This window comes from Perognathus longimembris, chromosome 15 (assembly GCF_023159225.1).
Source record: "Perognathus longimembris pacificus isolate PPM17 chromosome 15, ASM2315922v1, whole genome shotgun sequence".
In the NCBI taxonomy this organism is placed as follows: Eukaryota; Metazoa; Chordata; class Mammalia; order Rodentia; family Heteromyidae; genus Perognathus; species Perognathus longimembris.
The window spans coordinates 54,019,306-54,046,975 of NC_063175.1; the positions used below are offsets into that span (position 1 = coordinate 54,019,306).

At 42.5% G+C, this 27,670-nt stretch overlaps 1 protein-coding gene across 1 annotated transcript in view; it reads left to right on the forward strand.

Annotated features, from left to right (window-relative positions):
• Window positions 1–27,670, forward strand: part of Dok6 (docking protein 6) — a 257,993-nt gene that overhangs the window by 183,987 nt on the left and 46,336 nt on the right. The window contains exons 6-7 of the mRNA XM_048363325.1: window positions 14,270–14,408; window positions 19,810–19,927. Coding sequence (XP_048219282.1) covers window positions 14,270–14,408; window positions 19,810–19,927 — 257 coding nt within the window. The remainder of the gene's footprint in view (window positions 1–14,269; window positions 14,409–19,809; window positions 19,928–27,670) is intronic.

The window sequence follows — 27,670 nt, forward strand, 5'->3', positions numbered from 1 at the left end:
CCTAGCTTGTGGCTCAAGCATTCTCTAGCAGATTTCTGCTGCCTTTGAAATTCCAAGTGTGGGTTATTACTTCTAGTACAGCACTTATTGCCTTCACAATTTTATAGTTATAATTCTAATATACACATATACCTACACATACACATATGCTGGGGTTCATGATTTTAAATACAATGATATTTTTAAATCATTGCAAATAGTTAAATCTCAATTCATATTACATTTCTAACAAGATTTATCTATAGTATTTTTTTTGCGGCTCCAGTTTGCCATGATCTTCTTTATTTACTGAACCATTCTGTCAACAATTCTAATACTAAGTGCAACATTTGCAAACGCTGGATTCTGAGGCAGGTGAAAGCAAATTACCACAGGAGGAAGAAAATACGTAGTTCAGGCTTCAACACTGTTTTCAAGAAAAAGTCTTTAGCATGAACTTATTTTCACAATCACCGGAACACAGCAAGATAAGACTACGTGGAAAACCTCAGGAATAAACAACAGCGAATAATGAGGTGCCCCAGAAAATACCACTGGTGGAGAGATCACAAGCAGAAACAGGTCTGCAGTGTGTGGAGAGAGATAAAAGGCAAGATTGGGAATTCTGTCGAAGAAGTGGAAATGAAAATTTCAGAATAAATAAATGCAGTGTTCCAGATACTTGAATACTAGCTGAAACTTGATGGTGTACAATAGCAAATTGTCATTTTGGTCACCATCACCATCATCACCATCATCATCACCGTATTCGTCGTCATCATCATCACCACCACCACCATCCTTTTCCAAGTCGCCAAGTAGACCAGCAGGCAGTTCTTCTTCCCTGTTCTCTCGAATGATTGCAATCAGACAGTGACAAGGCTTGTACTGATCTCCAACACCTCCTTATCGCATGCCTGGAGCTTGATGGTCGGTGTCATCTAAAGCTCATCCAGGGCTAGCATAGAATACCGCCTGCCCCGCCTTCCCATGCCCGCCTGGGCGTCTTCGTAGTGCTTGAATGAAGTTTCGAGCAAACGTCCAAGAGAAGAGAAGAGAAGACACTGGAAAGGGAACTGAATTTGATGACTTGGAATTAAAAGTCCTACGGAGTCACTACTCACTGGAAGAGTGTTGCCTGAGAAACCAATATGTGACAGAAATGGGGTAAGACCTTTCCTTTTGATTCTGGTTCTGAAAAAAATGCGCAGGTCTCTGAGATAAAAATGCCAATTAAAAACTCTGAGCTAATAATATACATATAGTTTCAGAGTAGATATACCTGAGGAAATAATTAATGAAAGAAAAGATCAAAGAAAATGTCCAACTTTAAGACTTTCTACTAAGAAAAGTAATCAGGATGGTGTAATAATGACAATGGAATGGAGAACAGAGAGCAATGGAATAGGAGACAGAGTTGGATCCAGATAAAAAATCCCATAAAAAGCTGGGAGCTACTGGGTCATGAATGTCATCCTAGATACTAAGGAGACAGAGAATTGGAAGTTTGCATTTCAAACCCACCTTGAGCATAAAAGTCCGAGAGACTCCATCTCCAATAAAACCAGCAAAATGTAAGATATGGCTCAAATAACAGAGCACCAGCCGTAAGCAAGAAAGCTGGGTAAGAGTTCAAGATTCCTCACTCGAGTTCCAGTACTAGTGCATACCATGCACGTATGCACACACACAAACACACACACACACTCACAAACACATAAATAAAGCTAACTGTAATACAATGAAACAAAATATGCTTTTCAACAGATGGTATGAAAGCAACTAGACTCTCCACATGCAAAACAAATGAACCTCAGTATAGACGATAAAACCTTCCCCCCAAATTAATTCAAAATAAATCACAGAAATAAATATAAAATTCATAAAACCTCCAAGTATAAAATATAGGGGAAAATCTAGATTGCCTATGGTATGAGGAGGTTTTAGATCTTACACACATAATACTGCCCATAAAATAACTGATATTCTGGCCTTCACTAAAATTAAAAACTTCTGTTATATGAAAGATAGTATCAAGAGACTGAGGAGAAAATTTAGACAAGGAGGAAGCATTTGCAAAAGATACACTATCTCTGACAAATGTCTAGTTTCTAAAATATACAAAAAGCTATTAAAACCCAACAAGAAAATAATCCCATTAAAAAATCAGTCAAATACCAGAATAGACAACTTACAAGGAAAATACACAGGTGGAAAAATAAATACATCAAAAGATGACTCATACGTCTTCCGGGAAATGCACATTAAAACACTGAGATACTGCCTACGGCCATAGCATACAGGTTAGCTTAACTTTGTTTATATTCTTTAGTAAACTGAAGGCTTATACATTCTACAGTCTCCAAGCTATAAGAAAGATGAACACAGCTTCACACACATGTGATATTATATAAATGTCAGATCACCGAGCATTATCACAATATACTTTCTCTGAAAGCCCCTTTCTTCAAAAGCCTGTGGATTTCTAGCACCTACCTGGCACCCCAAAATGAGTCCTTCATTATTTGAAGATGTCTGCAGCCTAAACCAAATATTGACTTGAAGAGTGAGAATGTTTTCTAATGGTACCAGAGACTGAACTCGGGACAGCAATCTTGCATAGATTACAGCCACATCCGAGTCCTACATTTTTTTTTTTACATATTTCTTCTTCCAATAGCAGACTTAATTAACGATTTAATAGAAATTGAAGGGAATTTTTTTTAAATACTCATAAGGTTTTCAAGAATAATATATCTATGACAATATAAATTATGAAAATAGGAAAAATAAGGTGCTGGTTGTCTAAGAGAAAATTCAGTTTCTACCTTTAACCACATTTTGCTGTTGCATTCAGTAGACCTTCAGGTGTATTCTCGTACTGCAATAAGCATTTTCATCTCTGTATCCTGACATAGTCATCGATCAAAATATGCTAATTATATTAGCTTTTGCCTAAGCTGTATCCCTGGGAATGATTTTTAAGAATGCAGTAGAAGCATTATTATGAACTTACTTAAAGTATGTATTTCATACATTTATTGATGAGCACAGGAAATAGAGAAAACTAAGAATTATTTTTCTTGCATCTAACAAAAGACAACCTTAAAGTGTGTGTGTGTGTGTGTGTGTGTGTGTGTGTGTGTGTGTATGGTATAATAAGCCATGCAGTGCTCTTTTGAAATACAATGAAACTAGAAGCCCCAGTCACCTAAAGTGTAGGCATTGGACTCCAAAAATAGAACAAAGCTGAAGCATCATTGAAAGTGCCTATATTCTCTCTAGTGTGAGCTGTGAATGTATTCGGATAAAAACCTGTGCTTGTGGGCTTTCAAAGAGGATTAATTTATGAGAGAATGTTTAAACTGAAAAGGGCCAATAGAAAGCATTGTGTGGATTTGTTTATCCTTTCTTTTTTTTTTTTTTTTTTTTTGCCAGTCCTGGGGCTTGGACTCAGGGCCTGAGCACTGTCCCTGGCTTCTTTTTGCTCAAGGCTAGCACTCTGCCATTTGAGCCACAGCGCCACTTCTGGCCGTTTTCCATATATGTGATACTGGGGAATGGAACCCAGGGCTTCATGTATACGAGGCAAGCACTCTTGCCACTAGGCTATATCCCTAGCCCCCATTGTGTGGATTTGGAATTTTATGCTAACTTGGGGAAACTGAACCCTTTCTCCAAATATCAGATAGATAGATAGATAGATAGATAGATAGATAGATAGATAGATAGATAGATATCAAATACAGAGCTCCACTCAGAAGAGACTGGAAATAACATCATATGTAATATATGTGTTATATATATATATACATACATGATGTATACATATGATGTTACATATGTGTATATATGATGTATATATGATCTATCATATATATGATGTAGATAGATAGATATGAGATGTAGATAGATGGATGGATAGATAGATAGATAGATAGATAGATAGATAGATAGAATATTCACTGAAAGAGATTCTGTGTTCTTACTCTGCATGCCAAAGGAAAACAAAATGGCATACTTTAAAGAGAGCCCCAGAGGGGGGAAAAAAATACCTAAAGCTACCCACATCCAAAGTGAGAAAGTAAGCTTTTCCCAATTACGCCAGTCCTGATCAGCTATGAATATCTTTGTGTGGTGTTTCTATTAAATATGTGCGAGGCTGGCACGGGAATGGGGTTGGGTTGTTTTGCCTGCGATTCTAAGTGCGTCGCGGGCATGCTCGGCTGAACCACACATAATGAAACTTGCCATGGGGGGAGATAGCTCGGCCCCTGAGAACAAAAATGAATTTCCAAAAAAAAGGCCACATCGCTGGAGTTACACAACCACCCCTCCACTGCGGGAGACACTGGCTGGAAAACAAATGACCTTCCTATGAGCTGGTAAAACAGCAGCGTGTTTTTGCGTTCTCTTCCCAAATGCTGCCGCCTGTGTCTGGGGAAGCAGAGGAAGATTTCCCGGGTGGAAAGCTGCCGCTTCACCCGGGGAAGCCGTCACCCACACACGCTTGTGATCTGATGAGCACGGTGGCTAGCGCGATGGAGCACTGGTCAGGCAGAACTTGGCCGGTCAGAGGTATTTTGGTCACAGCCAAGAGAAGGAGAATCACCATCTCCAAACATAGAAAATGGTGTCACGTTGTTGGGGGACGTAGCAAAGGCTGATGATATTAAAAGCACAGCAAGAAAATATTGCTAAGAAGGAAGTTTTTCAACTCCCCAGGTAGAGCTCTTATGAAACCGTATCACAAAAACACACTGAAACATGTGGCATAGGACTTGAGAGGGTTCAAAAGGCAATCATCTGTTGGGTCTCATAGCAACCCTCGTAAGGCAGAGCTTTTAGACTTTTGAGATCAGTTTACCTCAAAATGCCGTACAGCTTCTAACGGCAATATTCTTAACTCTGCGAGCTAATGTAATGCTCGTTTGTGTCATTTGCATCTTAACCCTAATCTCAAAACCACCATCACTCCTTTGCCACACTTTTAATTGAAAAATAGATGTAGCCTATTTGCTTTCCAGTTCTCGCTTGCTTTCTGTCTGTCTGTCTTGCTGATTCCTGCTCCTCTCCGATTTGTAGGCCATTCGAATAAAGTCAGCCAGAGAAACAATCACTGGGAATTGAAATGTACAATCAATCCTGCAATGGAGAATGTAGTATGCAATATTATGCAATGAAATGTTTATGCATTTAGAATACTAGTCACCAGAACCATACAGAAGTTTTCGCAATTAAGATTCTCCCATTCATCCTTATGTTCAATGAGAGAAATGAAGTTCAGTAGATATCACTTAACAGCAGACTGTAGTTTGTTACTGAGAAGATAGCATTTGCAGTGAGCACTTCATGGATCCTTAGCAGCTAGCAAAATGGAAGAAACATCTTTCACCAGAATTGCTTTGATCCATGGTGGATATTTACAATAGGTAGCCAAGGGCATTGACCATTAAGGAAAATAAGATAAAAATGTGCACTGCTTCAATTCCCATTAAATCTCAAGGGTAAAAAAGTAAATTTCTCTCAACTGCCTTCTGTTGGCATTTTTATTCCCTTCTTCATTACAGTTGGTGCTGGGTTGAAAAATAGGAGAAATGGTACCAAGGAAGTCCTACCTCCTTTCTGACGGCAGGGTGTCGTGGTGGGGGCTAGGTCAGTCAGAAAAGGACACAAAGCAGCCAGTGCTCTGCTTCCTACCCTCTCTGGCTTGATCACGAGGGATCGCATTGTTAAATTAGCTACCTAAGACACTGTCATCAGCTCTTGCCCAAATTATTTTTAAAAAGATAGTAAGTTGGAGCTAGGCACTGGTGACTCACACCTGTAATCCTAGCTATCCAGGAAGCGGAGATTCCAGGATCGCAGTTCAAAGTCAGCCCAAGGAGGGCAGTCCCTGAGATTCTTATCTCCAACGAACCACCAGAAAACCAGAGGCAGAGCTGTGACCCAAGTGGTAGAGCGCCAGCCTTGAGCAAAAACGTTCAGGGACACTGCCCAGGCACTGAGTTCAAACCCCACAACTGACAAACAGAAAAATTGATACCAACAGCTACTTGGGATTTTTGTGTGGCCTTCTATCCTCCTTCTGACCATACAGGACCCTACCGTCTCCATTCAACCTACTGGCTGGCAAAAACAAAGCCGTAATGCCTCCCACTTCTAAGTCCTTGAATTGCCCTCTCCAGAAAAATCAAATTCTATTTCTATTCATCTTTCTCAGTTACAGAAGTGATTCATCCGCAAGCTCTCAATTCACTGGAAGGTGTTTAATATCCGAAGATATTTCCGGAAACATGAAAGAACTTTTATTTTGAGTCCAGTCATGGAGAGGCAGTGAACTGGAGGTGGTGGTGGAAAAAAATATTGAAATGGTATACCAGAAATTCAGACATTCGCGGAATTTCACTGCTCATTGCCCATCAGCACAAGACCACCGCTGGGCCCGGCTGACCGCCCTGAACGCAAGAGATCCGCCATCACTGAGTCTGAGCAAGCTAACCAGAACACAGTGCCGAGGTCCTTTGCTCTCTCCTGGGCTCGCTGGGGCAGGAAAGCATCCTTGTCTTGCTCTAAAAGCACTAGCGCAAACATAAACATTCAGGAGGATCACTTGGCAAGCGTTTTTAAAACGCAGCTTTCAAAGATTAGGGACCTAGCTCAATGGTAGTGTGTCTATACTATGTTCAAGGCACTGGGTTCCAACATCATCAGAGAGGTGACTGAAAGATGGAGGGACAGACAGACAATGGGTAGCTAGATATAAAGATGAGAGATGGATATGCAGATTAGTAGATATAGTGATAGGTAGATAGGCTTGTGAGAGGGAAGGAGGAGGGAGAGAAATGATAGAGAGATCAGTCCTCATGAAATCTTGCCAAGTCACCCAGCGGGAAGAACTGTCTGTCTCACGGGCCTGCAGCTCAGGTTACCCTGCAGTCAGTACACCCACCAGGGGGTGGACAGGGTGGGCAAAGAGCAGGGGTGTGGACCGCCGAGCAGACACGCCTTTAAAAGTAACTCTTACCCTTTACCTTTTTTTGGGGGGGCGGGGGGGGAGAGCATAAAAATCAATCAACCCAAGCCTTTGAGAGAAACAAGAGTCCAGGGCCGGGCTGGGCGGATGGCACACACGGAGTACACCGTTTCCCAGGCAAGGGCTTGAGGGGAGGATGGAGGCCCAGGGCTGAAAGCTGCAGGCTTGGCTCCGAGTTGGAAGTTCTGCTGACTGTCTATGCAATGGAATGTGCCATTTTCCCCCTGCATTGGTACAGGCGTATGTCCTGAGGACCCGGTGACATAGAAGGGGAACCACAGCAGGGAAAGGGAAGCTGCTAGCAACTTTCTTACCCAAGTCCTCTGTCTGGGGCCTCTGTGCAGTCCACAAGGAAGAGCTGCACTGCGTCTCTTAGCTTGAGAGGCGATTAAGCTTCAGAATCCAGCTGCCTGGGGTCGCAGGTGGGCTCTTCGTCCTTTAATGCCCCTGGCAAATGCTCTGAACTCCCTAACACCATTTTTGTTATGAGCAGCAGGAGAGTAGACAGCCTGAGAGGAGGCTGGACCCGTGAGGTTGTTCACAAACCTTTGTTACCGTGGCTTGCGCGGGTCCATACTGCACGAAGGCTGGTTGTGGTTATTGTACTCCTGCTTGAAGTTTGTTGTTTTGTTTTTGCCAGTCCTGGGGCTTGAACTCAGGGCCTGAGCACTGTCCCTGGCTTCTTTTTGCTCAAGGCTAGCACTCTGCTACTTGAGCCACCGCGCCACTTCTGGCTTTTTCTATATATGTGGTGCTGAGGAATCGAACCCAGGGCTTCATGCATGCGAGGCGAGCACTCTACCACTAAGCCACATTCCCAGCCCTGGTTGAAGTTTGTTCAATATATTACAAAACAGAACTCTTTGCAGAGCTGGTCCTATCGAGAGTCAGACCACAGGTCTGCACCACCTTTTAAAGAGAGTAAGTATAAATCCTAAAACATATAGTCATGTGTGTGAATAGCATGCCTATGAAAGCAAGAAAGTGATGGGAAAAGAAAAAGGAAGGAAAATGAGAAAGCGTGTGGGTGCGAGGGTTTGATCAGTCGCGCAAGCTCTACGTTCGATGGAGGCATATGTAATAAGTGACAGCAACTAAGCGAGGCATAGCCTAAGCACTGCATCATTCCAACACCCCTGTGAGCGTTCCGTGAGCCTTGCTCTAAAATTTAATGTGCTAATTTAATTGTGACTAATGAAGTTCAATTAAACCCATCGCATTCTTTTATTTAATTTGATTGTTAATATGAAATGGTATGTGTGAAATGCACTTCTCCTTACTCTCGCGCTCTTTTCACTTCTTACCCCCCCCCCCAAAATAGAATACCATCACAGACTTCTGGACCTTCTTACAGAAGAGAAAGACACCTATGCATCCTTCCCCAACACGCTTGTTTACAATGCCAGGTGAAATGGTAGAAGTGGCACGAGGTTCAATGTGTGTATTAATTAATGTATTAATCAGCATACATCTCACCTCTTATAGTGATCAATTTTGGGTAATAGCACTCACAGTCTACTCTTAGGTGTTTTTTTTTTCCTTCCCTGTGGTTCTGGAGACAGAACCCCGGGTCTGTGACAGGCGAGGTAGAGGCTCTACCACTGAGCCACGCCTGTAGTCCTACTCCGCATTTTTCAGAAATGCAGTTTACCATGGTTAACTCTAATAAGCCTGCTGTACTGATCCCTGAACCATTCTCTCCCATTTGCATGTCTTACACAAATGTCAGCATATTATTCATGCCATTTCCTTCTTGTCCTTTCATTTGGCAGTGTATTCCAGTAGCAATAGAAATTCAAGTATAGTTTTCCATTAATAATAATAATATCAAAAGTGATCTATGATTTGTACACACTAATCCATTTGGTGCTCAAACAACACTATGAAAAAAGTACCCAAATCATTGCTGTTATACCTAAACATAAAATCATTACAACTGTCAAATATTTTTCTTGTTCTAATTTGTCTCGTGGTAGCTTATGATTGCCTTCATCCTTTTTTAAACTAATTTCACAGGAATATTTATCCACCCATCAGCTTATCATCTTAGCCTTGAATTTTGGCTTAAAAATCTTCCTGAGTTTATATTGGAATTCCTTCAGATTTTCCATTTCTTTAAAAAAAAAAGTTTTCTCTAGAATTTGTATCAGGAAAGATGGAGGTGTGAATTCAGATTTTCTTACTGTTTTTACAAATGGCAAGACTTGACATAGTGTGTTGGAAGGACTCAGCCCTCTCTCACGCTGACCTGCAATTCTAGTGATCGCATTTTTAACTGTCAAATGAATTGGGCTGTTTCTACACATTGTAGACTTAGGAATCCTAATTTCTTATTAGGACGTCCATTCTTCTGTTCCCTAGCAGAGATCAAAGTCTGACTCTCAGGCGCCCTTAGAATCTCGCCAATCTCTCCATGGCCGCTACGCAACCTGAGATGCTAGCTAGCATTGTTCCCTGGAAATGAAAATTAAACCCTTCACACAATAAATGTGCTAATTGCCTTAAAGTGTTCTGAAGAAAAACTGCTCTTAAGAGTTTCATCACTTTCTATAATTAAGCATTAAATTTTAAATCCAGAAGAGAAACACTGCTGAATTTCCAGGAGCATGTTTCTGCGCTACTCACGACTGAGAGTTTAAAATGTCTATGTGCATGGAGGATAAATATTTGGTTGCTTACGCACATTGCACACGATGTCGCAAAAATTACAATGAGAAAAAAAATTAGGGGCTGGGGATATGGCCTAGTGGCAAGAGAGCTTGCCTCGTATACATGAGGCCCTGGGTTCGATTCCCCAGCACCACATAGACAGAAAACGGCCAGAAGTGGCGCTGTGGCTCAAGTGGCAGAGTGCTAGCCTTGAGCAAAAAGAAGCCAGGGACAGTGCTCAGGCCCTGAGTCCAAGGCCCAGGACTGGCCAAAAAAAAAAAAAAAAAAAATTAAACAGCTTTGATGATGGACAAATTACTACAGGTCTACTAATCTGTGGGGAGCAAAATTTTATCTAGACCTGGAGACATATTTTAATGAATGTCTTCTTTTTTTTTTTTTTATTTAAAGCTAAGCAGTCTCCACGAGTTTGCATTCGTAAATGCATTTCACATATATTTGCGAGAAAGGCTGGGCCTGTCAACGTTATCGCTCGCCACAGCGCTAAATTTGAGAAAGGGAGGTGCTGGTAGGGTGGAGTCCTCACAAGTCAGACGCTCATGCTCCAGTAACGTTGTGTCTGGGACCTTATGGTGTAGGGCCGTTTCCTACCAAGATCATGAAGAGCAGAGAACCGCAGCCGGAGAGGGGGTTTCCGCAAAGACCCTCGTCCACCCGCTCTCTGGCTACGGTTGACTTTAACACACAGCCGAAGCAAGCCCCACGGTTGCCATTTCCTGTGATTCCCGAGGTGCGTGGTGGCGTGGGATGAGGGCGGGCCTTCTCGGACAGCCCCCTCGAGAGACGAAATCTGAAAAATCCACCACCTGGGGAAAAGAGAGGGCTTTCTGTTTCTCACTGTGGGGAAGGACATTCACAGCTTACCAGGTGCTCGGGTTGAGGGGTGGTGCCCCAGGCCCCCCCCCCCCTCAGACCTCCTGAATCTCTGCAGAAGACCCACGGGGGGCACAGACGGCTTCTTACCCTCAGGATGTTGGCTGGCTGCTGTGAGACAGGCAGACGGGGACCAACAAGGCGGGGGGGGGGGGGGGGGGACTAGGAGAGGCCGCCCTGAGCTTCCCGGGCCCTGGGGCTGAGGCTGGCTGAGTGCTCCCCTCCCACTGGAAGTGCTGTCATCCAGTGTCGCCGCCTGGGGGGGGGGGGCCCTCCGGTGTGTCCCCGGTGTGACTGCAGGCCTGCCGTCCTCCAGTCACCACAGAAGGCGCTGTCACCCCAAGTCACGGGGTTTGGAGCCACGTCTCTGGTGAAACTCATGTAGCGTGATCTCAGCCATAGAGAAGTAGGCAAAATATTCCACAGGCGCGCAGGTTATGGCCCAGGAGCCAACCACAGGCCTGCTCTGAGTAAAGAGGACTTCCTACCATTGGTATCTTGGCTCCTTTCCTGTCTACTCTCACATTCGCAATACCACGTAGAATCTGTGACAGAGCTCCTTTGTTCCACTTACAGGTTGATGTTGACCTTGATAAAGGCTGTTCCCCATCGTCTAACACGGGCTGCGAGCCTCGTCTGGCCCAGTGGCCCACCCTGAGCCGCTGGCTCACCACGCATTGCTCTTCTTTTCCCACTACTTGAAAGAAACTCTCAGGGACAATGAGTCAATTGATATGTGCTCCTTTTCTATCCTCAACCCTCTGGCTCATGATAAGCACGTGAAGAACACGTGATGAGTTTATCTGACTGGCTGTGACTCGCTGGCTCCCATTTCCCCCTGCTCTCTTGACTCCGGTATGGCTGTAACGTCTCTTCTATCACAGTGTCCAAACACAGCCATCCTCGGAGACACACCAGCTCCAGCGCTATTTACCTCTGAGAAGTTTGATGAATCCCCAGGCCATTCCTCGGAGCAGAAAGGAAATCATCGGCATTGTAGCTGTCATTTTATTTTACATAAGTGAAAGCATCAATTAAGGAGATAATATTCTCGGTCTCTTTTTAGATCAACAAACTGTTTTCAGGGGTTCCCCCCACACACAAACATATATAGAGTCTTTGATTGGCAGGCAGAGAGTTGGGATTGTTAGACGTCAAAGCAGCCTGAGTCTTGACACTTTGCAAGTTACTAGGAAGGGTTCTGCCATGCATCTTTCTCTTTTCCGTACCATTTCTTCTTTTCTAACCTTCGGTTTCATTATCAGCTGCACAAACATGGCTTCTACATTTTCCTCATGCACACTTGCTGGGTGCCCAAGCCACCTGCTGACATTATTAAGACGTGGACTCCTATCTCACGGTGTAAACAGGCTCGAGACGCCGGTGCAGAGCTGCTCCTTGAGCACTACTTTGAGAAACATGGCAACCGCCATCTACTTAGTGCCTCTCTCTCTCCTTGGCACATCCTCTAACATTTGTTTGGTACAAACATAAAGCTCTTTAGCTGTGTGCAAAGGCCCTCATTTCCATTTCTGCTCACCCCACCTAGAATGTGTTTCAAGCCGCAGTCAAGGAAACTGAACTGCTCATTCCAACAAGACTGACAAAAGCCCTGCGGATGAGCCAGGCTTACAGGGAAGTTTTGCCCTCCAACTTGGATAACGAGCAGACACTAAATCTGCTTCACGGTTCTTTGCTGGGGATGCTAACATTTTTAAAGGCCTGTTCCTTGATCAAAGGATAGCGTTTACAGTAGTTATTACAGGACGTGGGGAAATTGCTCCGGTCAGCATTCAGACTCCCCTATCCGGCAGAGTTAAGTCTTGAGAAGTGGATAGGCATTAGAAGTTTACATCTCGGTGACTGGGTATGAAATAACAATTTGTGTCTTCATTACCTCGTTTCCCAGGGCCAGTAAGCAGTGGTTTTCAGAAGACAATGACCAAAATTCAGCTCCACACAATGCGTACTCAGGACTTATTAATGGTTTTGCTGCTGTGGTTAGATTTTCTGGCTCCCCTGGACCAACAAAGATAGCTCATTTGTTTCACTTAGTGAAAACTTCATTTTTTCCCCCAGACTTTCCATTTCACGCTGTGTGAATTTTATTAAGATGGCTTTCACAGACGCTACGTGTGGCTCGGTGGGGCCCTCTGCGATCGTTGCTTCCGCCTCAGTGAGGGGGGAGGCCTCTCCAGACCGCTCTTTGTGCCGAAAGCCCCTCAGAAAACCAGAGAGAAAAATCCAAATTGTTTTGGTGTTTGAATGCATAGAGGGGTCCCGTGAATGCTTCGATGTTACACCCTGTAAATCTTTCCACGGTATCACCCAGAAACCCACAACACAGCAGTTCAATAAACACCTAAAATCAGAATGCAAGAGCACACTGACACCAGCGACACGACAGACCCCCAGTCATGCTTACAAACTAGCCTCCAGGATTCACTAAGTTATTTTTCATTTCGGAGTTAGTCTTTGTTAGTGACAGGGACCTGTAATACTATTGTCTAACAGCTTGTCAGTGAGACTTTTTTCTGATAGCATTTGTTTGTAAAAGGTAATTATAGTGGCATGGATCAAGATGCATTGTACTGATAAACTGACATACTGGATTGAAACCCCTTGGTGCAACTACTTAAACATAATAAAATGCATATCAAAAGAGGCAATTATAACTACATAATAGGAAAGGAACTTGTGTTCTCAGTTTTCTTCTTGTGTTTCCTTAGGAGGAACTTTAATGTTATTATGTTATCAGAAGTCACATACAAATAGCTACACAGGAGTCTTTCTATAGTATAATAGCATAATCTGAGATTAAAAATAAAATCACTCCAGCCCTTTCACTATAGGAGATCCAAACTTTCCTTGTCTTTAGTTCCAAACGTCATAGTGAGAATAGTAATGGCTAAAAATGGGAACACTCCCTACGATCTAAGCAGCAGAGCAATATTTTGGAGACCAAACTTGAACCTTCAGAACAATCTTGCAGATGGCAGAGTTATTCCCATTGCAGACATTTCGAAAGGAGACCTGTGAAGATACAAACGTGTCTGTATCCATGCACAGGAAATGGTTAGAAATGGCATTCAACTCAAGCAGTCTTCAGTTGTAAGAGATTTTCATTTACATCACGTGGTACCCTCCACTGCACCGAAATCTCTGTAAGACTTGTTTGGTTAAATAAAAGATATACAGTATATATGCACACTCTTAACTTTTTTAAAAAAAGGTATGAAACAAACAAAAAAAAAAAAACAAGAAAAGTCTTCATTTCTAGTGTTGAATGACCATAGAATTCCTGAATTTTCATAAGTCTTTCAAATTTTAAGAGATGCCAGTTAATAGAAGATACAAGTATTTATATCTGAATCATGAAAACCCTCAGGACAACAAATATTGGCTTTTATTTTGTGAAGGGCAAGGCATGCACTACAATGACCTAAGTCAATTTCTGCGTGCCTTTACCCGGTGGTGGATGTTTCGTATTATTTTTTAAAGTCAAATGCGTTGAGATCACGACCCTTCGTTCCCTCCTCATGGGCCGCCTAGTGGGGTGCTGGTGGGTGGGATTGGTCCAGGATGAGTCTACCTCGTTAGCTCCCATGAAATGAGGAGGAGGGAACTCCGGGGCAAGGGCCTCTTTTACATGAACTGTTTCAGTCTTGAACCCATGAAGAACCATCTCTTTCCCTGTCTCTGTTCTCACAGAATGTGTGACACGGGAGAAGGACTATTCACTTTTCAAACAAGGGAAGGAGAAATGATCTATCAGAAGGTGCATTCTGCGACACTGGCCATAGCTGAGCAACATGAGAGATTAATGCTAGAAATGGAGCAGAAGGCCCGGGTAAGGCTCCTTCCTTGACAACCTAACAGCTTGCAAATGAATGTCCCTGGGTCTGATGTACGGCATGCTGATGGGGGTCCATTCATGTAGCACCTGGATGTGTGCCTGCCCTGACACCAGGGGCTGGTCATATCTACCCAACCTGTACCCTGTAGCCTCTTGTCTCTCCTATATCCAACTCAGTCTATCGCAGAAGTTATTTGTGACAGTGAATCAAAAGTCCTGCACTTCATGTGTTACCATGTGTGGCTGAATGCTTTGGCTATCCGAAGAAGGGTGGAGGGCCCAGAAGTAACAAGTCTGCAGTGCACATATCTATAGAGGTACAAAGACACTGTGTGTAGATACAGTTGCTCACTGGATTCCAATGTGGAGCCAAGATAAATACCTAGGAAAATTAAAGTACTACCCACAAGGACTTCACTTGTTACTAGACATTCTGAAATTTGTGCTTTTTCCATTTGCATTTCAGATCCAATAATAAAATGTTTCCAGAATGAGCTTATTCTGTTTACCATCAAGATAGTTTGCTTCATATCCTGTTGTAGAGCTGTACAATGGTTTCAGGGTCCATAAGAAATAACTTAGGAAAGAATCTGAAATGGTAACGTCCACAGCCCGCTGAAAACAAGTCATGAACAACATGTTTGAAAAGCAAACAACAGGATGACTGTTGACTGTCCCCTTGAGAGCTGACTGTTGCTTCTTCCTAGAGGAAGTAGGAAGATAACTCTGATGTCATCCCTCTGAGGTGACGGGAAGTGTTCAGGAAGGATCCCATTTCTCTTTGGGCTCCATCATCAACAGGTCTATTCTAGTATAAGATGGTGATCTTTTTTAATCTACTGTTATAACAACCCTATATTGAAATTCTATGTAATCACTATATATATATTTATATATGAAAATTCTCTCTTCTAAGATAACACAGTAGTTTAGCCAGTGATCTTAAGTTATTCATAATGCATTTGTAATTTTCCCTAATACTACATATATACTTTCATCTCTCCACTTAGGATATGTTTAGATCACTTTCTTCTAACACCTGTGGGAGGGGATGAAGGAAAATCTATCTGACACAGGCATTTGGAATGGTGGAGTAGCTAGAACATTATTAATACATGACTGTGGGAATGATTCGCATTTTCAGTAGGGGGCCTATAAGGCAACCTTCTAGAAATGCCTGAGTTAAATTTAAACTCTAGTAACAATTATCTAATTAATGTGACATTTTTCTGATGATTTAAATCAAGGGGGAAAATAGGAGAATCACATTTCAAGTGATTTGAGAGCACTTGCCCACTTATTTCAGCCCATAATTGGCTGACACTTGTTTACAACCCAAATGAACAATGTGATGCCACTTTCCCTTAGTTCAGAAGTTAAAGTTTGTCTTCTACAGTTGTTTGAAGTAGTCTATTCCTCCCAAGTCGAATTACTTACATTCTGTTTTCATGAAGGAAATGACAAGAACTCTTTCAGACATCTGTGACTACCCACCGTAACAGGGGTCATCCAGTGTGGGTCCTGGACTTCATTTCCTAGGACCACTGCTCACTGCTGTGTAATCCTGCACACTTACCTGGCCTCTGTGCATCTCAACACTGTGTCTATAGCCCAGTGACCTAATAGTGTTACTTACTAGGTTGTTTACAGAGATTTTTCGTGCGTCAGTTCTTATAGATTATTAACAATGAGCCTTGGAACATACTTTTTGTGTAATTTGTCATTCTTATGGTCGTGATATAGAGCAAAGGAGTGATGTTTGAATCACTGTAAGACTTGAAAAATTCTTGATGATGCCATATTGTCCATCCTCTGCCCCCACAAGTTGCGAGACAACGCTTACTTCACATTATCCACACTAGTTCTGACGATGTGTTCATTATAACCTGTGCCACTGAGAAGCACAACTGGGAAAGAAGAGAAGCAATTGGTGTTGAGGACTTAGAAACATCTAGTCTACCCACTCAGGTCTCAGGCCGGCAGCACGTGGGGCCAAAAGGCAAAGGTGGAAGTTGAAGTACAGAAGATTTGCTGTGCCACAAAACAAATGGAACAATTAAGCCACCGTAATACATTTAAAATTGGAATGATTTCTGAGAGATTACTAGATTGTTAAGACAAGATGATAAAACAGAATGGCACCACCGTAGTCCATCCCCATTTCACAGAGGTCATTCACATCTTCCCCGCCCGCAGAGCTCTTCCTTTCCCAACGCCGAAATACACTTTGCTGAGGGACGTTGTGACTTTTCTTCTGATAGAAACCATTGGCCAGAAACTCCATCACACGCGTGACTTAGACTGCTGAGGTCAAGTGCAGACTACAGTTACAGACAACATGCTTTCAAGTACCCTGAAATACTCTGAATCTACTACATACAGAGAGAGAAAAAGAGAGAGAGAGAGAGAGAATCTCTAAAACTGATCACAGGCTTCATTATGTGCAGATCTCTGGGATAAACTATAGAAACTTCACTGAAGCCATTAGATATTTATACATCTAAAATTTGACAAAGGGTAAAATTTTGACATAAAACACCTATGAAATATTTAGTAAGTGTTCCCTGTGCGCTTTTTCTTCAGAGTAGTTCTAGAAAGCTCACTGACAGGAAGGATACACTAAAAGGTGCACACGGTCTTAAGAGCATAATTGATTACGAGCAAGAACGGTGTGAAAAGTACTTATACCGCTGTAGAAATTATTTCTGATGCTATTCTAAAGTTGAGATTGTCTGGTCATTACATTGTTTACAGTATACAGAAGTAGCTTCATTTTGTTTTAACTTCATGACAGTAAAAATGTGTGAAGTTCAACTAAACGATGCCCAGCCACTGACATGGAAGGACTGGGGCGATCACAATTTATCTGATACCTTGGTACAAACTCAGCCAGGTGTCTTCTTATTCCTTTCCCTTAATCTTGAATAAAATGGAAGATTAATTGTGAGGTGTCCCCTTCTGAAAATTAAGCCAAGTCTGGGAGAAGCCAATTGCCCATAAACCTTCAGACTCCAAAAGACTACTTTAACGAGTCTAGACAGGGCCAAGAGTGACTGGCGTAAGGCCCCTGGGGTCTCTATTCCCATAAAACTCTCAAGTTTCATGAACTCACTTCCAAGAACAAATAAAACTCAATATTCTCAACTCGGAGTGCCCTGGTGCACATTTCCTTATAATGTACCACATCAGGCAATGAACAGTTCAGCAAGACACTGTGTCGTCCTCCTTAGCATCTCTTGGACAGGTAGCCCTCATTGCCTTCTCCCTTTGCATTGTCAGGGTCTAGATCTGGATCTAGAAAGCCAACTTCAGCATAGAGGCAGAAACCAAGGACAGAGAGAAGAAGCTCACTTAGCTCTTGAAAGACTTGCCAATATTCTCTGCCATTTTCGACCCTAAGTGTCTCTTGGTTTCTTCTTTATCTCTTCTAAGTCAGACTTGAAAGCTGCTTTGTCATATGTGCGTATAACTACTTCTACTGGCTTTTAGATTCCATTCGCTAGACCGTCATTTCCCATCTTTCTTCTCACTTTCAGTCTGGGCGTAGCTCTACTAGTGAAGTGAGTTTCTTATAGAGGGCAAACGGTTGAATTTTGTTGTTGTTTAGCTGTTTGAAATCCATTCAGCTACTCTATGACTTTTCATTGGAACTTTAGTATTGTTTACATTTGAGGTGATTATTGAAAGATATTTAGTGATTTCTCACTTCATCTTAGAAGTTTACTGGTTTACTCAGTTAATAATGTTTTATTTACCCCTACATTGCATCTTTTAAAATCTGTTATCCCAGTGAGATTTTTTCCCTCTCCTTTATGCCTCTTTCCATACCTCTCTTCCAATGCTTTGTATAGGCCACTCTACATATAGTATCCTCACCCCCATTTGGGGAAAATCTGGAAACTGAATTGCTAACAAGCATCTTAAGAATTCCAAGAGCTGCTGAGATATAACCATAAATGTGTCTTCTTTTTATACTTCCCTACTTTGTACACCTTTTGCACTTCTTTATACACAGTCTACCAGTAGTGGACTGCAGAAGTAGATTGTTTACTCCTGTATATAATAGGGAGGAAAACTTGAAATGCCAAGTTTTGAAAACTATTTAAAAAAAAAAATGTCTGCAACATATGGGACTAGCTTTTTCAAAAGGGACCATAGTGTCCATGGTACTTTCGTAAGAAGACAGATGTATTTCTAGAACTATCTCACCACTAGAAGTCAAGTCAAGAAGGTACATTCAAACTCTTTGAACACACTACGTACTCAAATGTAAAGCCTCTTTGTTTTGAGTGAATTTAGGTGCTATATTGTCATGTCCAGTACTTCCCCGACCACAATCAAATAGAAAGGAAAATAAGACTCATACCCAAGGCTAGAGAAAGGAGTGGGAGAAGTGCTGGGATTGGGGAAGGGGCACAATGGGAGTCTAAGGCTGGACATGACCTTCATAACTCCTTTTTCATGTATACCGGTTGAAAGGTGAAAGGTGATGTGTGCAATCTCATTCATTAGAAGACTTATGTCATCAAACAATGTTTGCTCAGCTTGTGCTAGAGAAATGTGTCCAAAGAAAATAAGATTATTCTTGTATGCTTTTGAAAAGCAGAGTGTCGAATTTAGAGACAATATACTTCTTTCTGTAAGGCGTAAGGGCAGCCATGTTCTTGTTCTACTAATCACAAGCCTGAACGTGTGATGTAATGTGGTATGGGTGTCTTCAGCTCACCTTGAAAGACAAGTTTTGAATATGAAATGTGACATCCTTCTATCACAGTTTTGGAGTGAAAACACTCATTTAATATGTATAATATCCTATCATAGGGGCAAGGAAAACATATATCTGAGAAAAACAACCGTTGTGCAAGGTGGGAGAGATGACAGGAGGATTTTGAAGAGAGTGACAACACTAATGGGCATCATGGATTGGACATGTTTCTGAGACATCTTGTTCAAAGAGCTTGCACTTCCGTTTCTTGAGTTATTTTTCCATACTGCAAATTACAGAAAGCTTGAAAATGATACATATATTTCCTACCTCTTGAAATGGAAACAAAGTTTCTTCCTGAGGTACCATTGGGTGCTTCCTTGAGTATTTCCCAGCACTTCCAGCTGGCTACAAGCCATCAGATTTCTCGCCAACAATTTCCACACTCTGCATGTTCTTTCTTTAATGGTTAAATCATAAGTCTTTATTTCATCTTTTGAATAATGTTTTTACTTCTAGATAGTCATCCTAAATTGGGGCAGGGGGACTGGTCACGCAGGTATGTATGTCGAACAGATTCTAGTTTTCAATAATCACTCACCTTCAACTTGGGGCATTTAAAAGGGATTTTCACTTAACGGTTTGTAAATACATCCTTAGCTACATTGTCTTTCTTTCTTTCTTTTGTAGCTTCAGACAAGCTTGACTGAGCCAATGACTTTATCCAAATCCATCTCCCTTCCTCGTAGTGCCTATTGGCACCACATCACCCGTCAGAACAGTGTTGGAGAGATCTACGGTTTGCAAGGTGAGTGGCATTCAACTAAGAGAACAGCCCTGCCTGACCTCTCAGTGTCCTTCTTATAGGACGAGGACTCCTGCAAATCACTGTGTCTCTCCATTGCTTGCTTCGCCTCCATTTCCTGTCTTCAGCCCCCACTGGGCACAGGGAAGCTCTGAGATTCACCTTTGCCTTTTGCCAGCTCTCATTTCTCACACTCCAGAAGCTCCAGAACCTACCATAGTAAGGGTTAAGGCACCAGACTTTGTTCTGCCATGAGAGTTTGACCAAAACATTATAGAAAGCACTTTATCAGAAGCTATTAGTGAATGGAGAGATCTGCTTAGTGATGTGTTTTATAGAGGGTGTGTGTGTGTGTGTGTGTGTGTGAATCTTTTATCCTTAATAGAATTAAGTACCAGTTAGGAGCTGACTTCAGTTTCAGTGGTAAAACGCTACCACAGTTTTAAAGTTTAGCCGAAGCCTTATTATAGAGACTCTGTGGTTTGGGTGCAAGGTGGACACAGCCAAATACAAATACTTCACGTCTACGTTTATCCTAATCATGAAAAGCCAATCACCTAGCAAGGGAATGCTTTGTCTAGTGAATCATACTACTAGGTAGTTAATCATATGTGTCTTCTTACCCCTCCTCTTTTAAAATGAATAATCTCATCCTTCAAATATACTTATCCTAGAGGACATTTTTAAAAACCTGAGAAAAATAGGGTTGAAACACTACTCATCTAGCAAACATTTAATAAGAACTGTAGACATGAACATAAAAAGCATCATGCAAATAGCTGGTGAACTAATGACCAGCAGGATTTTCAACATGATTAGGCATTTAAAACATTCCTTTCTTTTCACACTTTAACTTTTGCATACATAAATAGCAATAAATATTTTGACCAAAAAGTTATGACAAGCAAATTGAAATAATATGGCTATTTTTATAGCAATTTTGTTTGCCAGGATTTCAAAACCAAGATTAGTGGAATAGGATCAGTGAGAATTAATGGCAAAACATTTTTGGAATGATTTTAGTCACTCACTAAATGTAATTGTATTTGATATTTTTAAATGGTCATTACTGGACTTATGTGGACAACCTGATATCTATATTTAAGATGCTAATTTTGCATTATGTACTTTTATTTAATAAGGTTGAAGGAAACAGAGATAATCGATTGGTTCACAAGTTTCAAGACTCAGAGAGAGGAAATAGCATCCCAGGATTATACTCCATCAATACCAGAAACAATACATTAAAATAGTCTCACTCATGACTACATAACATTTCCCTTTCTTATGATTAGAATTCAAAAATGTGAGAGATTGGCACAATGATTTGGGGATGGGTTGGAATGCAATGTGATAACTTTGTTTTTTGTGTTTTTGCCTACCATTCCAGAAAATAAAAGATGGTTGCTTTCTTGGTAGCCTAAGTGTAGCTCTGGACTAAAATGGCAGAGTGGGAGGCCAGCATTTATACTGAAACTTCAGAAGTCATTTCACATTCATCCTAAAAATTTTAGAGTATATTGAAATAGCTTAAACCATTGCCAAAGAATCCTTGAAAGACAATGGTAACTTGCATACTAAAACAGATATGCTGATTGGAAGAGTCTGTGATATATAACACTAGTATTAATTTCCAGTAAACTTAGGGCTCAATATGCCTTATCAATTATAATGAATGAATAATTCATTTATATGACCTCTATATCACATTTTTCTCTGGTTGGTTGCTTGCTACTTTGGGTAACATAAAATACATATTGACTCAGGTTATCACTGTAGGTCAAATATATAGAGAAGCTATTCAATATAAATTGCATTTCGCTGTACTGTGAGTTGACTTTTTGTATTGCATTCTGCTTAGAGAATCATATTTTAACATTTTGTATGCCTCTCACTTTGTGGCTACACTACATCCATGGAGAAAGAAAAGAAAAGTAGGGAAGGTTTCTACTATTGATGATGTTCGTGTATCACCTTCTTGTGATTGTATCTACACTATCTCTGTAATCTTATCTGAGTGTATGGGAAACAGTGTGTACTGGTATTAGAATTAGGAAATTCAAAGGGAATACCAAAATTGAGAGACAAAGGGTAAAATACGAGAAACAACAACAAAAGCAATACTTGCAAAACTGTTTGGTGTAAGTGAACTGAACACCTCAGGGGGGGACAGGGGGAGGATGGAGGGGGGTATGAGGGACAAGGTAACAAACAGTACAAGAAATGTATCCAATGCCTAACGTGTGAAACTGTAACCTCTCTGTACATCAGTTTTATAATAAAAACTTTAAAAAAAAAGAAAGAAAAGTAGGGAAGGGAGGGAGGGAAGGAAGAAGGAGAGAGAGAGACAGAGAGACAGAGGGAGAGAAAGAAAGAGAGAGAGAGAAAGAAAGGAAAGGAGGGAAGAAAACTAGTATATAGGTCTTCAAGTAGGTAGAAACTAGACAGTAGGTAGATTTTGGATAGAGGAATAGATGTAAGTGCAAACATAAATGATACATTAATAATGGTGATTCCTTTTATTCTCCTTTTGTTTTACTATGGCAGTAAAATCAAGCAAAGAACATGAAAACTCTATATTTTATGGGACTCATCTCTAGCAAGATCATGGCAGAATAAAACTACCAAAAGAAGGGAGAGATGCAAGTAGAAACAGTGACCTTGCTCTTCCTCCCCCTGTATGAATGTGTGGTGAACTTGGGTCTCACTTCCTCTGCAGTCTTCCCTGAAGTGTCACCCAGAGGAGAATCTAGTTGTCTGACTGCCAGAGAGGCAGCATCAGAGCAAAACTGGCCGTGTGTGTGTGTGTGTGTGTGTGTGTGTGTGTGTGCGCGCGCGCATTAATCATATCATCGAGGAAACCAGGGATGACTGAGCAAAGCAAACTCATCCCCCAGATTTTCTCATCAGAATTTTTTTCTTTCCATTCCAACTGTGAAACTGAGATCAATATGAATTAAACTCAGCAGGCTTTCGTGCAGAAGGTAGAGGAGGAACGTTTTATGTATTTAAAGTTCAATAGACTAGGATTCATCAGGAGACAGCACTATATACTAGAAGAGAAAAAAAAATTGTATGGTGTGCAAAGACATCCATTCTATGCCAAGACTGACCTGTAACTTAGATTGCCTATCACCCTCTGATTGCACACTTACTTTAGTTTTCCTGTATTCATCCATTCCTCTTGTGTGTTGCTAGCCACATTTTTATTTTTACTTTTCTTTCCTTTATAGCTTATTTTTTATTATCTTTATGTAGTTGTTCAAAGGAGTTGCCATTTAGAAAAGCAGCTTGTGAGTACAATGAGTCTTGATCATCTCACCCTTTTATCATGCTCACCCATCATCCCAACCCCTTTCTTACTGTTCTTAATTTTGTGATATATACATTGCATTCTTTTAAAAAATCTTTTATTGTTATTATGAAAGTGACGTACAGAGAGGTCCCAGTTTTCCCTCCTATCTCCACCCACAAGTTGTATAGTTATTTTTCAACATAGTGTGTAATGTGTACCGGTGCTGCTTTTGTTCTGCACTGCACTCTTCCCTGCATTCTCCCTCCCTTCTCCTCTGCCCCTCTCTTGTTGGCTTCACCCCTCCCTCTTGCATATATTTGGTTTCCTGATGGCTAGCCCCATTTTCTAAAGACAGGCATGTTGACAGTAAGATGGTCTAACCTTAACGGCTGCTCAAAGGTGCTCTGAAAGAGTCGGATACACTAGAGACCCTGATGTGCCCAAAGAGTCTGAAGCACAAGAGTGAGGAGCAGGTGTGGTTTCCTTCCAGACAGAGACAGAGACACAGAGACGGAGACTGGGACTCAATGACTGAGTTTTCCTTCATTCAAGTCTCTCCCCTTGATTCTGAATCAGCATTCAATATAGTTAGATGTCAGATTCGATCGCAGAGTTGTGAACGGGGATTTGCGAGGACAAAAGCAGCTCTTGAAAAGTTACCAGCCAACCTACCGAAAATCGTGGGTGGGACCTGGAACATTCCAGGCATTCCCTGATGTCTCTGTGCAATGCAGAGACAGACGAAGGCGGTTGGCACAGGGTGAAGAAGCCATCGGTGCCAGCTTGGGCCTCCAGGAGGGGTGGGGTGGAGGATAGTTTCCAGACCCATTGTAGCATCTGTTGAGCAGGTCCTGTTCTTGCGCACAGTCAGGTCAAGGTTGGCAGGTTGCTTCTTGTTGTGCTGTTCACAGGGACGACAGCTTTGTATGGTTGTGACGCTTGCCTTTGGTAAGCATAGGAACTGTTGTGCCCTGCGGTAGCTCTGCCCCTCCACCTGCTCCCTCCCTGCTGGGCTTACCTCTTCTTCCCTAAGCTGAAAATGGCCCGCCCTCCCTGGATTCATGGGACTCTCTCGGATACACGCAGTCCCTTACTTTTGTGCAACACGGAATGGGATATGCTTTGACTCATTTTCAAGCCCCTTGGACGACTCTCTGCTCAGTCACACGCAGCTCCTGGGCAGGAGGGGGCTGTCAGAGCTCCGCTGTCACCAATGCCGGCCAATGCCCCAATGCCCGCCCCGACGGGAGGGCCTCCTTGTGCCCTGGGCGCGGGGGTAATTGAGCCACAGAGCACGGAGTGGGCACGGCAGGCAGCTCACCTAAACGACACAGAGAGGATCTGATGCGCTCGGGGAGGACAGGATGGAAACAGGCAATTAGAATTAGAGATAACCTTCGGAAGACGCTCAATAGAGCTCTGCCGTAGACCCATGAGGTAAACCAGGGATTTATTCACTCCGCTCAGCTGTGACCCTCTGTCCTTCTTAGCCGCTCCTCCAGTCTCAAGACTGTACTGTCTGCCCATTGCTTCGATGGAGACTTTTTTAATGTAAATTTTACAATAGGAATGTTTTACAGATTATGTAGTGATGGAAAAGAAAAACCGGCCTCCAGCCAGTTACAAACCAAATAACAGAGATTTTTTTTTTTTTTCTTTTTGCTGAAGAAGTAAAAAAAGGAGCCTGGGTAGGTTCAAGCTGCCATCTTTCCAGAACATTCTCAGGCTTACCCCTCAAAGCAGTTGGAAGAAGCCACATATATCCCAAGTCCTCCCCCCTCCACCCACCGCCCCCCCCCCCGCCCCGCCCCGGCCTCAGTCTGCTTGTGGAAATGTGGCAACACCTTCTAGAAATGGATCTTTTTTTTCTGGAAGCAGCGCATTCTGTCTAGTAAAGTCTATTTGTGGACATTCACCTCAGGGCCTCACCGGGAGAGAGGAGGCGAAGGCAGAAGGTGTGTCCCTGGGGGACACTTTTTTCTTTTTATCTTTTTATTGAGATAAATCAATCAATTGCTCCCTAATGCGCATAACATAAGAATGCACAAAATAGTCCCACCACGAGATGTTTCTTATCTCCCACAGTCAGAATTAAGCAGTCCCTCTCTTCTGCTCCAGTAGAGATGTATGCATAAGCGTATATCAATATATCTGTTTAAAAACTGACTCCCTGAAAATGGCTTATGGAGGAACTTGGGGGTGATTCTTGGATCCTTGTGGTTTATCCAGACTTAGGCCGGCGGTTGGGGCTGTTCCAAAGAAGTGAGAGTCTTGAATTTGGGACTCCAGTCGACTTGAGTCTAACCTTTTACTGTGCGTTGCTGAGCAGTGTGTCTCTGGACGGGTTACTAACCCTTTCTAAGCTCCATTTCATTTATCTCTAAAATGAGGCTATCACAAGTGAGGGATACTTTGGGGTCCCTGGCTGCCAGGGGATCAAACAGGGGCTCTGATAAGACCGGATTCTCCCACGAGGCACACAGCTTCCTGACCTTCAGAGCATAGTTCACCACATGGTCCTTCAGATAAGTTCCACCCACAGGAGCGGATAGCTAGCTTCTGATAACACTCCCGGAGCCACAGGCGTTGGTCTCAGGCCCTGGCCTCTAACAAGCAGAGCCCCTCTCCCAGGACATGGCATGTATGCGGACGAGAAGGATGGCCTTGCAAGTCACCTCTGGAGCCCACAAGGGCTGGAGACCTCTGGCTCAGACTCGTGGTCTCCATGAAGTGCCTGCCTGGGTGTGCACATGTGCACATCCGGTACATAAGCTACACCTGTCAATCAACCTGCCCAGCAGAGTCTACACCACAAGAAAGACAACTGACACCCCACACCCTGCCCTGGAGAAACCCCAGCCACACAAAGCGCCGGAGCTCGGGAGCCTGCTGCTCCCTTGCAAGACCTCTCACGTTCACTTGGATCAACTTTTTTTTTTTTTTGGCCAGTCCTGGGCCTTGAACTCAGGGCCTGAGCACTGTCCCTGGCTTCTTCCCGCTCAAGGCTAGCACTCTGCCACTTGAGCCACAGCGCCGCTTCTGGCCGTTTTCTGTATATGTGGTGCTGGGGAATCGAACCTAGGGCCTCATGTATCCGAGGCAGGCACTCTTGCCACTAGGCTATATCCCCAGCCCCAACTTTTTAAAAATATTTTCACTATACTTCACGTCTAGTCACACTGTACATTACGTGCCCATGTAGACATGTCGAAACGAAACCCTCTTGTATAACTAATCGATGCCAATAAAATACGTGGGGAAGCATTTTAATGAGGATAAAAATAGTATCTACTTATCGTGCTGATTAAATAGGATTATCCGCAAATGATTATCAATCCATAATGATTGATTGTCAGCGTACTCACGTAAATTAAATCCACACGGAGAAGATCTCTTTATGGGCACGGGCAGATGTGCCCATCTATACCGATATTTATTTTTAAATCGTATTACAGCTTTTCTTGCTTGAGTCTGCAAGCTCCACACAAGATCCCTTTTAAGAAATGATTTCTAGGTATTAGAATTCTTCAAAAGGGCTGGGGATATGGCCTAGTGGTAAGAGTGCTTGCCTCCTATACATGAAGCCCTAGGTTAGATTCCCAAGCACCACATATATGGAAAACGGCCAGAAGGGGCGCTGTGGCTCAAGTGGCAGAGTGCTAGCCTTGAGCGGGAAGAAGCCAGGGACAGTGCTCAGGCCTTGAGTCCAAGGCCCAGAACTGGCAAAAACAAAACAAAACAAAACAAAAAAACCTAGAATTCCTCAAGAAACTGAACCTAAGTCTCACCCAGCTTTTAACTGCAAAAGGAAACAAACTCTTCCGTTTTCATGTTTCTTCTCTTGTCCCAACATTGGGTGTGAAGAAGACATTACATCAAAAAAAGAAAAGAAACCATGTTTTCCAAGCCTCCCCTGCTTTGTTCAACCCCCTGCTGAGGCAGAGCCCTACAAGTGTACCCTCCCACATTGGCCCACTCCAAATCCGCTCTTTCTGATTCGCTTACCCTGGATTCCCAGAAGCCTATCAGAGAACACGTCTCACAAGGCACCAGCCTCTCTCCCAATGTGGAGTAGCTTTGCATGAGTCAATGACTATTGAATGTGTTCTCTCCTGTGGCCCTTCCCACTGGGTAGACCCCAGGGGGACAAGGGGAAGACTGCTCAGTGTATTCCTTTGAAACAGCTCAGAGCAAGATCTAAAGATAACTCCAAGTGTGACATAAACCAAGTCAGACATTTAATCTTTTTTCACCAGATGCGTAACAGCTATTACTAAAAGATAAAAGATTAGGAGAGTCTGCGTGCTGTATTGGATTAGTATAATCTACCACTGGTTTTATTAAATTTAGTAAATTGCTGTTCTCTTCAATTCAAGCCTAAAATTAAAGTTCCTATTTGGTCTCTAAACTCGATTCCTCTCTATCAAACCTTTCCTATGGGATTATTTAAA